The 15,163-nt window shown below is 51.2% G+C and overlaps 1 protein-coding gene across 1 annotated transcript in view; it reads left to right on the top strand.

The window, feature by feature from the left end:
* The first annotated feature begins 3,763 nt into the window (after nucleotides 1-3,763).
* ACOT7 (acyl-CoA thioesterase 7) overlaps nucleotides 3,764-15,163 on the top strand; it is a 77,193-nt gene continuing 65,793 nt past the window's right edge. Inside the window, 2 exon segments of the mRNA XM_016165338.2 lie at nucleotides 3,764-3,794; nucleotides 3,797-3,926. Of these exon segments, the coding sequence (XP_016020824.2) occupies nucleotides 3,770-3,794; nucleotides 3,797-3,926 (155 nt within the window). The 5' untranslated portion in view covers nucleotides 3,764-3,769.

Here is a 15,163-nt window from a genome sequence, read left to right as displayed (position 1 = left end):
ACAGATTTGACTACACAGTCCCCACCCATAACCACTAGGCTCACTCCTTCCCTAAAAATATAAAGAAAAAAAAAGGGCCGTAATCTCACTTCCCAGATATGTTAGTTTTTAAAGTTGTGACTTATAATGGCTAGAAAAATGCATAATACACATATGTGCAATTAAAAAACAATTATAAGCCTGTACGCCATCACTCAGGTCAAGAGACAAAAAGCGAGTCCTCCCCCATTCTCCCTACCCTGTGTGACTCACCCTGATGACAACCCTCTCTCATTGAGAAAGAACCACAATCTTGACTTTCGTGACAGTCATTTCCTTGTTTTTCTTTAGAGCTTTACCACCTACTTATGTTTTCCTAATTATTTATCCTTAGGAATCTTCGATTATGCAATACCGTGGTATCAACTGGAGTCGCCATGTTTTACATCGGATCCTCAGACCTTACTCACCTTAGAGCTGAAAGTACATACTCTTTCATCAACCTCCCCCTATTCTCCCCACCCCCTAGTCCCGGCAACCACGTTCTAACTGTTTCTATGAGTTCGATTTTTTTTTTTTTTTTTTTTTAGATTCCACATACTGTATAAGCAATACCATGCATTATTTGTTCTTCTCTGTCTGGCTTAATTTCACTTGGTGTGATGCCTTCTGGGTTCATTCATGTTGCCTCAAATGACAGGATTTCCTTCCTTTTAAAGCTGAATAATATTCCATCACAGGTATGTACATATACAGTCATCCCTCTGTATCCGCACAGGAGTGGTTACAGGAACCCCTAAGGATATCAGAATCTGAAGATGCTCAAGTCCCTTAGCCTTCCATATCCACGGATGAGGAACCCATGGATACAGAGGGCCGACTGCATATCTCAAATATTCATCCACCATTGGACACGGGTTGTTTCCATATATTGGCTATTGTGAATAATGCTTCGATGAACACAGGAGTGTAGATAGCTCTTTGAGATAATGGTTTTGTTTCCTTCAGATAGACACCCAGAAGTGGGATTGCTGAGTCATATAGTAATTCCATTTGTGATTTCTTAAGGAGCCTCCATACTATTTTTCACAGGGGCTGGACCCACTTATATTCCTACCAACAATGCACCAGAGTCCCCTTCTCTCCACATCCTCGCCCACATTCGTTATCTGGTGTCTTTTTGATAACGGCACAAATGCAGGGTAGATCTTTCTGTTCACGGCTTGATACTATTACATCCTTCTGGATCTCTTTTCCTCTACGTTGCAATTCTCCCTTGATGTGTGTAAATGAATTTCATTGTTTTTCATGGCTATTTCATGGTCCTCCATTGATGAGCATACTAGGTTCTACCGATGCAGTCTACTGTTGATGGGCATTTGAGTTATTTCTAGTTGAGGTTATTACAGTGTTGCTATGAACCTTCTTTGAAGTATATATGGGGGCGCTCAGACTCAATATATAGGATGTACACCTAGGAGTGGAATTGCTGGGTAGAGGGTATGGCTATTTTTAACTTCAGTCTAAACTTTTAAAATCTATTTTCCAGAGATTATACCAATTTATACTCCCAACATCAGTGTAGAAGAGTTCCTACTGCTTCACATCAGATATTCCATATTGACATAAAAAGATAATAAAATATATGAGAGGTTAGATAATAGTACAAAAACATAGGAGTGAAAAGTAAAGGCCTTACCCCTAGTCCTCCTTCCAAAAGGTTATCAGTATCAAGTTTCTTCAGTACCTTTCCATAAATATTAGATGAAATTATTTAAATACATTTAATTTTTTAAAATGACTATTTTTGGATAATACTTCTAGTCCAAAGAGAGTGTGCAAATGAGATATAATATCTGTTGTTAAATATATTGCTGTTGTAAACCCTTACTTATTCAATCGTCCATAAAATATTTAGTGAGCACCTATTACGTTTTAAGGACTCTTCTAGGAGCTTGGGATACGGCAATGAACAAAACAGTCAAATATTCACGCCCGCGGGGTACATATATCCTAGTCGAGGGAGACTCAACGAACAGATGAGCAAAAGATATGTTTAATGGTAGTAAGTACTAAGGGAAAAACCCAAGGAGGAGGTCAGGGGGTTTTGGGGAACTGTAATTTTAGGGTAATGCACTAAAGATGTGAATGGACGGGCCACATGGGTCCCCAGGGTAGAGTGATCCCAGCATATTCAAGGATTATCAGGGAGGGCAGAGAGGCTGGAGCTCAGTGGGGAGGTGGAGGCTGAGGTAGTTGAGGCCAGACTTTGGGAGGTAGGTGTAGGCAGATTCTTGAATATCATGGGAAGTAACCACATTCTACACTGATTTTGAATGTAAAGGCCACAGAATGTGCTGATGGGTTTGAGAGAGACTGGGGTCAAAGATGACTCCTGGGTTAGCTTGAGCACTGGCAGGAAGGGATGGAAATGTCCTCAGATGGGAAGGCTTGGTGGATGCCCGATGCCTATTATATAACCCAAGCAAGCTGTGCCAAGAGCAGATATGAATCTGGAATTCAGGGATGCAGTCCGAGCCACAGATGTGTGGCAGTTACTGAATCGATGGGACTTAAAAGTTATGAGACAAGGTGAGACCTCAAGAGTCCAAGCACTGCTCAGGTCTTCTCCAAAGTCCTAAGAGGAAGGAGGTGAGGCAGAACCAGCAGAGAAGGCTGAGTAGGTGGTCAGAAAAACAGGAACATGCGGTGGCTCCCAAGGCCTGGAGTAATGGTTTCGAGGAGGGGTTATGTGTCTGTTCAGTGCTGTTGAGAAGTCAGGTAAAATGACTTCTGACAGATTACTGGATTTAGCAACTTGGAAGGAATTAGTGACCTTAATAATTGACCAGTAGAAAAAAAAAAAAAACAGAAGGGAATGAATAAGAAAGAGAAGAGGATAAACAGCTCTGGGTTTGGCCAAAAGAGAAGGGTAGAAATGGCTTAGTAGTTTGAGGAGAAAGTCGAAAAAAACTAAAGTCAGGCTGTGTAAGGAGACCGTGTAAATCCATTAGCACTATAGCAAAAATAACTCATGGTGTTTTTGCTAAGGGATTGGTGTTCCCCACCCCCACTACCAGCCTCCTTGAAAACAGGGCAGCCTCATAAACGGATGGCAGTCATACACAAGTGATTAACCCCGGAGCATCATTTTCTCTTTACAGAACCCAGGACACAACAACATCCGGCCCGGGCTGTCATGGTGCCTGGCTAGCTCTGCCGTGTTTGCAGCGGGCCGTATACACAGACCCCCGTTCCTTGTTTCTCTTCAGTCCAACTGGGCAGCTTTGCGCTGCTGCTGCGGCTCCGGCACTTGCTGGGGCTGCCGGCTCCTGACTTCCCGTTTTGTGCACCCACGTGCATCCTGCACAACGCCCCACGGCAGCTCGGCCATGATCGCCCGTTTACGGGAAACCGCCTCTGATTTCCTCTAGGGGCTGATTTTAGAAGGCGAGACCTCCACGCTCGCTCCCGCAGGCCTTCCTGCCGTGCAACGGCGGCGAGGCCTCCGCGTCCGGCCCGCCCGCCCCTGGCCGCGCCGTTAGACCGCGAGCTGCCGGGCGGGCGGCCGGAACGCCACGCATGAGCTGTGCCTCGCGAGGAGAGGCTGGCCCGCTGGCACCGCCCAACGGCCGCCGAACCTTCTAGAAGCTGCGCCCCACCGCCCGAACGCCCGCTCGCGCAGGCGGCGCGGGCGGGGCGGGGCCTGCGCAGGACGCCGCTCCGATTCGCCGCCGGCCCGCGGGCCCCGCCCCGCCGGCGCCGCGGCCCCGCCTCCCCCGCCCCCTCCATGGTGCCGCCCCAGCTCATTCATTCCACCCTCTCACGCCCGACACCCGCGCTCTCCTTCAGCCGCCCGCCGCCACCGCCGCCGCCGCCGCCGCCGCCGCCGCCGCCAGCATGTCGGGCCCCACCGCCGAGACCCCGTCCACCATCCAGATCTGCCGGTAAGAGGGGCGCGCGGCGCGGGGCGGCCGCCACTCCGAGGCGCCGCCCCGGCCCGCTCTGCGTCCCTCCGCGCTCTCCCCGCCCCCGACTCGGGCCGGGCCCGTCAGCGCCCTCCCGGCGCCCTGCCCCGCACCCAGCCCGCCCGGCCCCCGCGCCGGGCCCGCCTCGGGTGCCGCAGAGCCGGCGGCCTCCCCGCGCGCCCCGGGGTCGGCCTCTGGCGCATCCCGGGGGCGGTGCCGCGCTCACGCAGGCCGTTTGCGCGACGGTCCCGCGCGGCGCTCTTGCCCGGCGGGGGTCGGGAGTGTAGCCCCCGGCGCCCCGCCCAGCCCCGCCCCGCTGGTCCCCCAGCACTCTGGAGCCCCAGTCCAGGTCCTGTTGAGCCCCCTAACTCGGGGTTGTCCTCTGGGCGGTGGTGCAGATTCCACCGTGTCCCCCTCCCCGAGATGTGGGACGCAGGTAACCAGTTGGCGGGTCGGCGTCCGGAGTCCGGCGAGCCCATCGGCGGTTGCCCAGGTGGGCGGGGGCTGCAGGTGTACAGTCCCTTTCAGTGCCCCGTCTCGGTTTTTGGGGGCAGTCATTGTGCACCTGAAGAGCAGAAAATACCCTTCCCCTCTAATAGTTTACTGCTAAGAAGAGGGAACGGTCCGTTGAGCGTGGAAGCATCTCACACAATGGGGGAAAACGGTTCTCAGCGGACCACCCCTGCCTTCCTCCGCGGGCGCCGGCTAGATGGAAGCGGCAGATTGGGAGCTGGCCCATTTCCCACCGGAGGACGGAGGGTAGCTTCAAGGTTACTCTCTATTCCTTTGGGCGGAATTGGAAGCAGGGCACGCTGATCTTCGAGGGTGCGTGAGCTAAGTAAGGGCAAGTATGGGAAGGTCACACACGCACTGTGGCCTGCAACAGGCCCATCCTGTTTGATGCACACTGCTTCCTGTTTGGGAGCAAGTGCCACACATTTGTGGGCGGTTACATCTCTCTGGAAGAGTGCTAGATCAGTGGGGTGTCTTGACTGCACCCCCGCGTCTGGCCTAGTCCAGGGCCTTTACTGACATTAAGGCCAATTTTGACTTTTCTAGGGAGAGGAAATCTTTGGGAGAGCCTTGCTTTATTCTCCTTGTTATTATCCGCTGTGGGGTGGTCTTGGCCCCACTCACTCCCAGTTTGTGGGCAGCAATGATAGAAATAGCTGATACTTGAGACAGACAAGCCTGCAATCAGGTCCTTCCATCAGGCCGTGCCTGTATTGGCTAGGTGACCTTGGGGTTCATCTGTTGCAGAGGGTTTGTACATCTCTTATTTGACTTGGTTCCGGCCAGCTTTCCCAGATGGGAGGCAGAGATCTCCACAGCTCCCTGTGTGTGGAGAGGGAAATTGAGTTCCGGATACCCAGAGCCTTTCTAATTTCATTCAGCCACTAGAGCCTGAGCGGCAGCGCCTACCACGTCTGTGTCTCTAGACCCGTGTTTTTTCCACTGTGCTCCCCTCAAAAAGGAGATACCGATTTCAAGTCTATCTGTGGAAGGCCGGGTGTTTATTTACTTCGTGGCGATGGTGAATAGTCACTACATATTATCTTTTAAAAGCAGCTTCTCACCTGAAATTTACATAATGCTATTAACTGGTGTTACTCCAATAAATTTAATTAAAAAATACTTATTAAAAATAAAGAAATACCTGAAATTTGTTATTAACCAATGTTAATACATTTAATTTAGTAAATTTAATTAAAAGTAATAATTATGAAAAGAAAATGAAAAAAGCATCTGAAATTTACATAATGTTATTAGTCAGTGCTACTCCAATAAATTAAATTTGAAAAATAATTATCAAAAAACACAGTTTGCAATAGTCGATTGATTTTGGATAGTTTTCGAGGCTTCCGTGCATGGGCTTTTCTTACCCACCATGCTTTCAGGGCTGTCCCTTGCGTATTCACAATTGCATATTGTCTCCTGAGTGGCCACCTTGGCTGTGGGTCACTTGTGCAGGATACCTGCCTGAGGTGAGCCTCCGGTGCCCAGCATAACTGGGTGCCCAGCATAACTGCCGGCAGGGGATGGGGGTGGGGTGCCTGTGATGTGGGCCGTGATAACAAGGGCTTGGCTCAGAGAAACCCCAGGACATGTAAGAATGTACTCTCCAGGGCGGGGAGCCCTTTAAGGACATCTAAGCTGACACCCTGTGTTGAAAGAGGAGCCTCTTGGCCTAGGTCTGCGGAGCCCATGAATTTAATGAGTTTCACCAGATGCTTCCAAGAAGCTGAGTTCGTTGAGGGAGGGATACTGACCTGGTAAATTTGGTCCCTACCCAATGGGGTTTCACAGTTGGGCAGGGAGGGGATGCCCGAAACCTCACCAACCTGGATAGTTAAGAGTGGTCAAGTGCTTTGGGCCCAGGAAGGAGGTATCCAAGATGGATAGGGGCTCTAAAGGCTGGGGAGGACAGTGGTGAGAGCCACCTTTGCAGTCCTAGGCCTGGCCGTGAATTCTGCCTCTGCTACTTGGCTGCCTGACCCTTCCGTGCCCCCGTGCTCTCATGGGTCGTTCTGAGTGTTTAAGAAAAGAAAGTGCATCTAGCGCCTGGTGGAATGACTGGCTCATTGTAAGTCAATGGAAACTTTTTTTTTTGTCCGAAAAGTGGGACACAGGCTCAGGAGGCCGACAGCCTGGGTTTGAAGCGCAGCGCCCTCTCTTGCAGGTGTGTAGCTTTAGGTGTGCTCCTTAACCTCACTGGGCCCGGGCTTCTTATCTGTGAATTGGATAATTGCGCCTGTTTTAGGGTTACTGTGAGGATGAACACATTTGGCACTGTGCTGGGCATTTGTAAATGTGAGCTCCAAAGGGAACATTCGGCCTTCGAGAGCCTGGACTTTGGATGCCAGGGCACTGCGGGGTGCTCTTCCCGCCTTCCTTTGATCCAGCCCTACAGATGGACGTTCTGGGACAACGTTTTAAAGTCTCAGAAGAGCGTTTTCCTGTTGGTTTTCTTTTTGAGTTAATAATTAAATGTGTAGTTAGTGAATTACATTTTCCTTGTTGGACTCAGAGTTCTAGAATGTCAGACTCAGAAGGACCCTTACAGATCTCCAGCCCAGCTCTGTTATTTTACAGATGAGGAAAGTGAGGCTCTCAGAGGTTAAAGACTTGGCCAACGTGACCTTGACCTTCGAGGGAGCTGAAGGCAGCTGTTGGATTATTCCACTGTTCGCCCGGGTTTAGGTTTGCATTCCGTTGTGTGGCTTAATTGCGGGATCACTGTATGGTCCTCGTAGGAGCGTTTGTCGAAATAAAGTCGAAGGATGTTGTCACGGAACAGGTTGTTGGAGAGTGGGGCATTGTGGAGCAGCACATCCACTAGAACTTTCTGCAGCGATGGAAATGCTTCACGTTTGTACTGCTCAGTAGAGTAGCCACTAGTCACAGGAAACCTCCGAGTGCTCAGAATGTGGCCAGCCCTGGAAAAACTGAATTTTTAATTACTTTTATTTAAGTTTATTGAAATGTAAATATAGAGAGCCTCCTGGGTCTGGTGGATGCCTTATGGGACAGTGCAGTATGTAGAAGGATTTAAAAATGAATTCCTGGTAGGTTTCTGGGGAGAAGACATTTCCTGGGGGAGCTTGGGAGCTCTCTGGGGACCGCAGTCAGGTTTTAAACAACCGAACTAACAGAGGTGGAATGGGCGTGGCCCAGGGCAGGTCACCCGGAACCCTTGCTTCACAAGTAGCTATGTGAGGCCTATGAGCTTTCGATGTAGATCTACTTAGAAATGTTTCGAGATCAGGGATTTCGTTCTCTGCTGAACCATGAACACCTAGACAAGTCCTGGCATCTAGTACATGGGCTAATTAATCATAGCGGGCGGGACCTGAATATTAGCGTGTTAGAGGGTTGGAGTTTTTCTCATTGGGGCTCTATCTTTGGATTTATAGTGGAATTATTGAAAACATAAAACCTGATTTACAGAAACCACATTCAGAGCTGGTGTTCTGGAACATTCCATAAAACAATGCAGACTACTGGGGCCTGCTGGGATGTGTGGGCCCTGGGCGAGGCCGAGCCTTTGCAGCTCAGAGAGCCTGTGGGTGGGAGGCCGTGCGCATCCGCTGCCCAGTCTCTCCCTGTAAGTGGGCCGGGCAGCCTGCCGTCACCCTTGGCTTAGCATCGGCACCGACCAGCGTCCAGGTTTCAGTCAGGCCACAGGCTGCTTCCTTCTGGGGACGGGGCTTCTCCAGGTGGGGTCCGAGCCAAGGTGACCACACTGTTACATGCCTCCTGTCCGCTTAGCTTCTCCTTTCACTCTCAGAGGTGCCCTGGGGAGGGGAATAAATGATCACCCGACCTGGTCACTCTGCTCTTGACTCTTGGACTGCCTACATCTGAATCACTGAGGAAGCTTGTTATAAATGCACATTTTCCGCACCCAAATTATGCTTTGGTAGAAAGTCAACAAAATGCAGATTTTAAAGCATTGATGAGATATTTGGGGAAACTTGAATAGTCCCTTGCTAGTTAATGATTGTAAGGGATTCGTGTTGTATTTTAGGTGAATAAGTGTTTTATGGTTCTGTTTTTAAAAGGAGTCTTTGTCTTTTAGAAGGAACGCTGAGATAATTGTGGCTGCCGAGCCCCTGTGCCGTGGGGGACAGCGGGGTGGGGTGGGGGGCAGAGGGGCCAGAGTTGATAGTTGGGAGCTGTTCGACGGGGCTCAGGGATTCATTTCCTTTTTTCTCCACTCTTATAAGCCTTTGATGTTTTCTACAATTAAAGAATAAAATAAAAACAGGCTCTTGAACTCCCACCCAGCACCTTCCTCTGCCCCCAGGGGAACTCGAGAGCCAGGCTGAAGTAGGAACGGAACCGTCTGCCGTGGGGCGTGTCTTCCCTCCGCCTCCCTGCTGTCCCGGGACCCTGTGTGAGTCGGCAGCCCCCGGCCACCCTGATCCGTGCTGTGTGGAGGCCCTTCCAGCCCTGGCGGAGCTGCTGCCCAGTGGGGCCTGGTGTTTTGTGAGTGTCTCAGTCTCCCAATAACCAGTCTTGCGAGACGACCTTCGGCAACAACCCTCAGGAAACTTTGACACTCGTGATAAGTCATGGCTTCCGTGTGTCTGTGGGAATGGCTGGGGGAGGGTGGCCCCAGGAAAGGGCTTCCGGAAGGAGACAGGCTGGGTTCCTGCAGGGTGGGGCTGCTAAGCCTTGTGCAGGGACTGGGCAAACTGCCTGTCCCTGTCACCACGGGATAAAGCTGCTGGCACGGACTCTCTGCCTGCACAGGGCTTTTGTAGGGGGGTGGGGAAGGGTTGTGTCTCGGACCCACGACCCCAGGGGAGCTGAGAGATGACTGGCTTCTGGCTGGGCCGTTGCAACCAAGTCTGAAATGCTGTCTGGATCCCGTGTCTCTGGAAGGTAGTGAAGAGGAATTTCCCACTTACTTGGCTGGCATTCCTAATCAGTTCCTTTCTGCTTCTGTAAACCTGCTCATTGCAAGGCCAGAGATCTCTGGGTCAGCTGAGAACTCATCCTCCCCTGAAGATGTATCGCTTTAGTGCTTGTTAGACAGAAAATCCTATGATCTGTAACTGCCGGTAGCCCATAGCAACTTCAGGGGTCTGTAAATCAGCCCGTGCCGACTGTAACAACATGAGTATAAAAATAAAATTTCCCCTAAGCTTGGGGCCCAGATTTCCAGAGCAGTAGCACCTCTGGGACCGCTGGCGTCATAAAATTGAAGTTACTCCGAACATCTGGGTGCTGCTTGATTTCTCGCTGGTCTGAGTTTTTGCAACTTTTCTGCCGCAGTGGGACGCCTGGGGCACTGCGCCCATGGCAGTGCCATCTCCACCCGTGGCACCTAGCATGTGAGGCCACCTGGGCTGCCTGAAGATGTACTGGAAATGGCTTGGACAGTGGGTGCCGGGTGTTCGGGGTTCTGTCAGAGTGAGTGTGCCCACGTGCGTGTTCATCCTCGGTGGGGACCTGGCACGTTTTCCCCTTAGAGACCAGTGCAGCTGGTATAGGACGAGGTGGCCCCGAGTGGCTGGGGGACCAAGCCCCACCCCAAGAGAAGGAGAGAAGGGTTCTTTGGCAGAGAGTATAGAAAGAATTCAACACACACGCCAAACTTAGAGTCAGAAGGAAATGTATTAAAGAAGGGGGAAAGCAAAGACAAAAGTATAAGACAAGGAGAAGAAAAAGCCGGAGTGTTCGGGAATTCAGTTACTATTGTTATGGCGCATTCAAATCTAAGACCCACAGAGCCAATTGAGATTAATTACGAGCCTTTACTAGCCAGCTGGAGACTGACCCTCCCCACTAGAGAGTCAGAGCCTCTGGAGGAGGCAGCTTGTAGAATTACGTCCTGGTTGGCCTCGATCAAGCAAGCAAGCAGACTACGAAAGCAAAAGTTAGCCGTTAGCATCTAGCACAAAGAAATGTGGTTTCTGGCTCTGGCGGACAGCTATGTTATCTGTACTCCGGAGGCAATATTGTTTTATTGTTCTTCTTGGGAGCCTTGGAGCTATTTACTCCTGGGCAGCTGGCACCTGGAGAGATCACTCTCTGCCCTGACCTTGGGGCTGACTCACTGAGGAATTGATCCCAATAACCATAACAACATATTTTCCAAAGTGGTACTGGCCTGAGTAAAGAGGGGAGATGTGAACAGGGAAGATGTTATTGAAAAGCATTTTTTTTTACACTGTTACACGATCTCATTCTTTAGTTCCTGGGAGTTATAGTTTAAAAGACTTTGTTAGCCTGTTCCTTTGCCACAGACGGACCATGAGGCAGGGAAGGGTGTGTAGTGCTGAAGGCCCGCTGGCTGTCCCCAGCCAGTCCCCAGCCTTTAATCTGTCCCTAAGTCCCCCACGGTCTCCGTCACAGGGAATGACTCTCTGTTCCTGTTTCCCCTTCGTGGTGTGGGGGACGAGTCGTCAGCAATCCCAGCAGAAAAGTCCCTTTGCTCTGCAGGTGTGCCCCTGGCCTGGCCGCAGGCCCAGTCAGCACTTCACAGCCTCTGACTGTGGCTCCGTTAACAATTTGATCCTCTTGCCTCCTGGTCCATGAGAGGCTCTCTGGGCTGCTCGGTGGAGGTGGGCTTCCAGGCTGGACTCTGGGAAGCTGGCACCTTCGGGGGCTTGAGACAGGTGTGGAGGCGAAAGCGCCCCGCGTGCCAACAGCTGCGCTGCCCGGTCGCTCCCACGCGACGCGGGCGTCCCCTCTCCCCTGGAGGAGCGCGCTGCGGTTTCGTGTGGTCTTGTTCTAGGGCCAGAGGAGGCTTTCTTTGAGTGATCGGTTCATGGGTTTTCTTTCTTCACAGCTTTACAGAAACTGTCGAGTGGCTGTGCGTACCCCTGTTTGTGCCAGCTTTACTGGGGCACAATGCACATCCCATGGTTTCTCCAGTGAAGTGTACAGTTCAGTGGCCGTGAGTCTGTTGAGAGCAACCATCACCGCTATCAATTTTAGAACATTTTCACGTCCCGGAAAAGAAACCCCTGTACCCTTTAGCCCAGTGGTCCCCAACCTTTGTGGCACCAGGGACCAGTGCTCCTATGAGAATCTAATGCCTGAGGACCTGAGGCGGAGCTGAGGCGGTGATGCCGGCGCTGGGGGGCGGCCGCGGACACAGATGACTCTTCGCTCGCCACTCACCTCCGGCCGCATGGCTGGGGTTGGGGTGGGGTTAAGGACCCCCGCTTTAGCTCTTTCTCCTCATTGACCCCACTGCCCCCAGGGCCAGTAATCTATAGTCTTCCTCTATAGATTTGCCTATCTGGACATTTCAAATAAATGAACTCAAGAGACTGGCTTTTTTCACTTAGCCTGATGTTGTCAAATTCGTCTTCATGGTAGCCGGTAGGCGTGATGTCCCAGTGTGGGTGAACGGAAGATGGCTTAGTGGGCACGTCCATGTTCCACCTTTTGGCTATTACTCATAATGGTGCTATGTACATCCGTGTACAATTTTTTGTGTGGACAGATGTTGAAATATTTATTTGGTTTTTGCCCTTGGGTCCCTGCACATAGCTCCTAAAACCCTGCGGTAGTGTCTTTTGTATGCTAATGAGATGGCTGGTGCCTGGGGACCCCAAGATAGCTTTGGGATGGGTGCCGGTAGCTAGAGAGACCTGGGTAGGATTGAAGTGGGAACTTTCAGCCCCGCCTTTGACCCAGATGTCGGGGACAAAGGGCTGGCGGTTGAGTGTCACCTGCAATTTGATTGAGCCTCCCTCTGTGATGAAACAGAGCGCTTCCTGGGAGTACTTCTGGGTGCTGGGGGGGGGCGGGTGCCTGGAGGCCCTTCAGGTGCTTCAGGCCTCCCCAGCCCGGACTTCCTTGCCCTGGACATCTCTTGCATTTGCTGTTCCTGAGTGGTACGCTTTCTTTATAATAAACCAGTAAAATTAAATGTTTTCCTGAGTCCTGTGAGCCGCTCCAGTAAATCATCCAACCTGAGGCGGAGATTGTGGGAACCCCTCACTTAGCTGGTCCATCAGAAGCACAGGTGGTCTGGGACTTGTGATGGGTGTCGAAAGTGGGGACAGTTTTATGGGACTGAGCCCTTCAACGTGGGGTCTGCGCCAGCTCTGAGCTCTTCTGTGTCGAAACTGCATTGAATTGTAGGACACCCAGCTGGTGTTGGAGAGTTAGGGAACTGGTTAGTGTGAGAAAGAGATGAGTAAAATCCGCTCACCCAGGGATGGAATTGCTGGGTCGTATGGTAATTCTGTGTTGACGTAGGAAACATTTAAACTGTAGAGAATTTCTGTAAGATTTTATTTGAGCCAAACCGACGACATATGCTGGGGAGGAAGATCGCAAATGCTCCTGAGAACAACTGTTTTACAGTTTCTTTTATGCATTTGAAATTAAGGAGGGAAGGTAAAATTACACGGTGGTGGGAGAAAGCCAGGCAGGGACTGGATAACAGGCTAGTTGCCAAGGTCATGTGCTCTCTCGAGGGCTGATGCCCCTTCTGCTGTGTGTTAACTTAGATGCACAAGGAAAACAGGACAGGGCTGGCTTAGAACCTTTCACTGAAGAAGAAGTCACAGGCCCGGGGCATGGCGACTCACCATGACCCGTCCAGGCAGGAATTTACAGTCGGATCGCCCCGTGAGGTCACTCTCCACAGTACCCCTTTTGTTGATCCCACATCTGGATTTCACCCTTAGACGACTTGTCGGACTGTGTCCCGATAAGTGGCTGTCCCAGCCCTGCAGGCATTCCGGTTTCTCCACACCGCCGCCGACACTCGACACTCGTTAGATGTTATCTGCCTTTTTGGTTCTAATCATCCTTATGGGTGGGAAGTGGTATCTCACTGCGTGATGGTTTCGATTTGAATTTTCCTGACGGCCGACACCGAGTATCTTTTCATGTGCTTATGGGTCGTTTATACGTTTTTGGACAAATGTCTATTAAGATCCTTGACCTTTTTTTTAGTTGGCTTATTTGTCTTTATTTTTCTTTCGTTAGAGTTCCTTCTATATTCTAGATATATTCTTTCTCAGATATGTGATTGCAAAGATTCGTCTCCCATTCGGTGGGTTGTCTTTTCACTTTTTAAAAAATTGGGGTGCAGTTTCAGGTGTAAAATGTAATGACTCAATATTTGCATATATCGCGAGAGGATCAGCACAGCCGGTCGCCAACACCCCCCACCACACACGGTTAGAAAAGATTTTTTCTTGTGATGAGAACTTTTGTTCTCTTAGACGCTTCAAATTTGCAATGCAGTGGGATTGGCCCCAGCTACCACACTGCGCATTACAGCCTCGTGACTTTATTTTATAACTGGAAATTTCCGTGTTTTGACCCCTTTCGACCATTTCCCCATCCATCTGCCCCCTGCCTCTGGAAGCCACCAGTCTGTTCTCTCTGAACTGTTTTGTTTTGTTTTGTTTTTTTAAAGATTCCACATGTAAGTGAAATTATAGCTTGCCTTTTCTGACTTGTTTTACTTAGCATAATGCCCTCAGGGTCCATTCATGTTGTAACAAATGGCAAGATCTCATTCTTTTTTATGGCTGAATAATATTCCGTTACACATATACACATACATGTGCATATATGGATATGTACATATATATACACATATAAATACACCCAATTTTTGTACCCATCATTCCGTGGATGGACACCAGGTTGTGTCCATGTTTTGGCCATTATGAATACTGCTGCAGTGAACGTGGTGTTATAGATCTCTTTAAGTTACTCCTTTATTTTTCTTCAGCTCAATACCCAGAAGTGGAATTGCTGGACCATACGATAGTTGTACTTTTAATTTTTGAGGAACCCCCACACCGTTCCCCACTGCGGCCGCATCAGCTCGCACTCCCGCCGGCAGACAGTGCGCGCGGGTCCCCTTTTCTCCGCGTGCTCGCCAGCCTTGGCGGTGCCGGGGCCCGGATTCCGGCCATGCCGGTGAGTGCGCAGTGGCCTGAGTTCACGGCTCGCGTGTCGCGTGCCCTCCGTGCGCCTTCGGGCGTCTCTACCCGTCCCTCGCCCATTTTCAGGTTGTGGCTTGCGTCTTTATTCTCTCGGCAGCGTCCTTGGCTGGTTCCTCCAAGTGGCCCAGCCTTGGTGCTCAGCCACGTCGGGGGCTTTTCCTAGATCCAGGGAGCGTAGCAGGTAATGTAAGGTGTGACAGTGCAGGGAACTCCCAGCTCTGCGCTTAGCCTCCACAGTACAGGTGAAGAAATTGCCCCTACAGGTGCAGCGACTGACTTACAGGCACATGGCGGGGGTGGCAGAGCCACGACTCCGGCCCGGATCAGGTTTCCTGGAACAGTGGCCCTGGGTGTTTCCATGCTGCCTCTCGGGGCACCTGTGCCCGTGGTCTGCGGGTGACGCCCAGTGGGCCGGGCTGGAGTTCCAGAGGCTGAGAGGGTCGCCCTGCTCTCTCCTGGGCCCCTTCACGGGCCAGCCTAACTCTCCCCCCGCAAGGCCTTCAGGCCCGGTGTCTTCAGCGGGCATCTCCCAGGGGGACCTGGAAGTCCTGCCAGGCGAGGCTTGGCGTGGCCATGTGGAGCACAGGCCTGTGACTCAGTTGCTCTGGAGGAGCCCTCAGGACCAGCTCGTCCGCCCACTGTGGCTTCACTGCCAGCACTGTGGGTGTGTCGTGCCTCTGATTGGTGCCACAGTGGCACCTGGCTGTGCTCGGCGGGTCGGGCTCTCAGCCAGGGCACACCTGGGGCTCCCAGGGCCATCTGCGACCTCCCTCCCGCCTT

Source organism: Rousettus aegyptiacus, unplaced genomic scaffold (assembly GCF_014176215.1).
Source record: "Rousettus aegyptiacus isolate mRouAeg1 unplaced genomic scaffold, mRouAeg1.p scaffold_m13_p_1, whole genome shotgun sequence".
Taxonomy (NCBI): Eukaryota; Metazoa; Chordata; class Mammalia; order Chiroptera; family Pteropodidae; genus Rousettus; species Rousettus aegyptiacus.
Note: the sequence above shows the minus strand (reverse complement) of the source record. Positions and strands in the feature narration are given on the sequence as shown.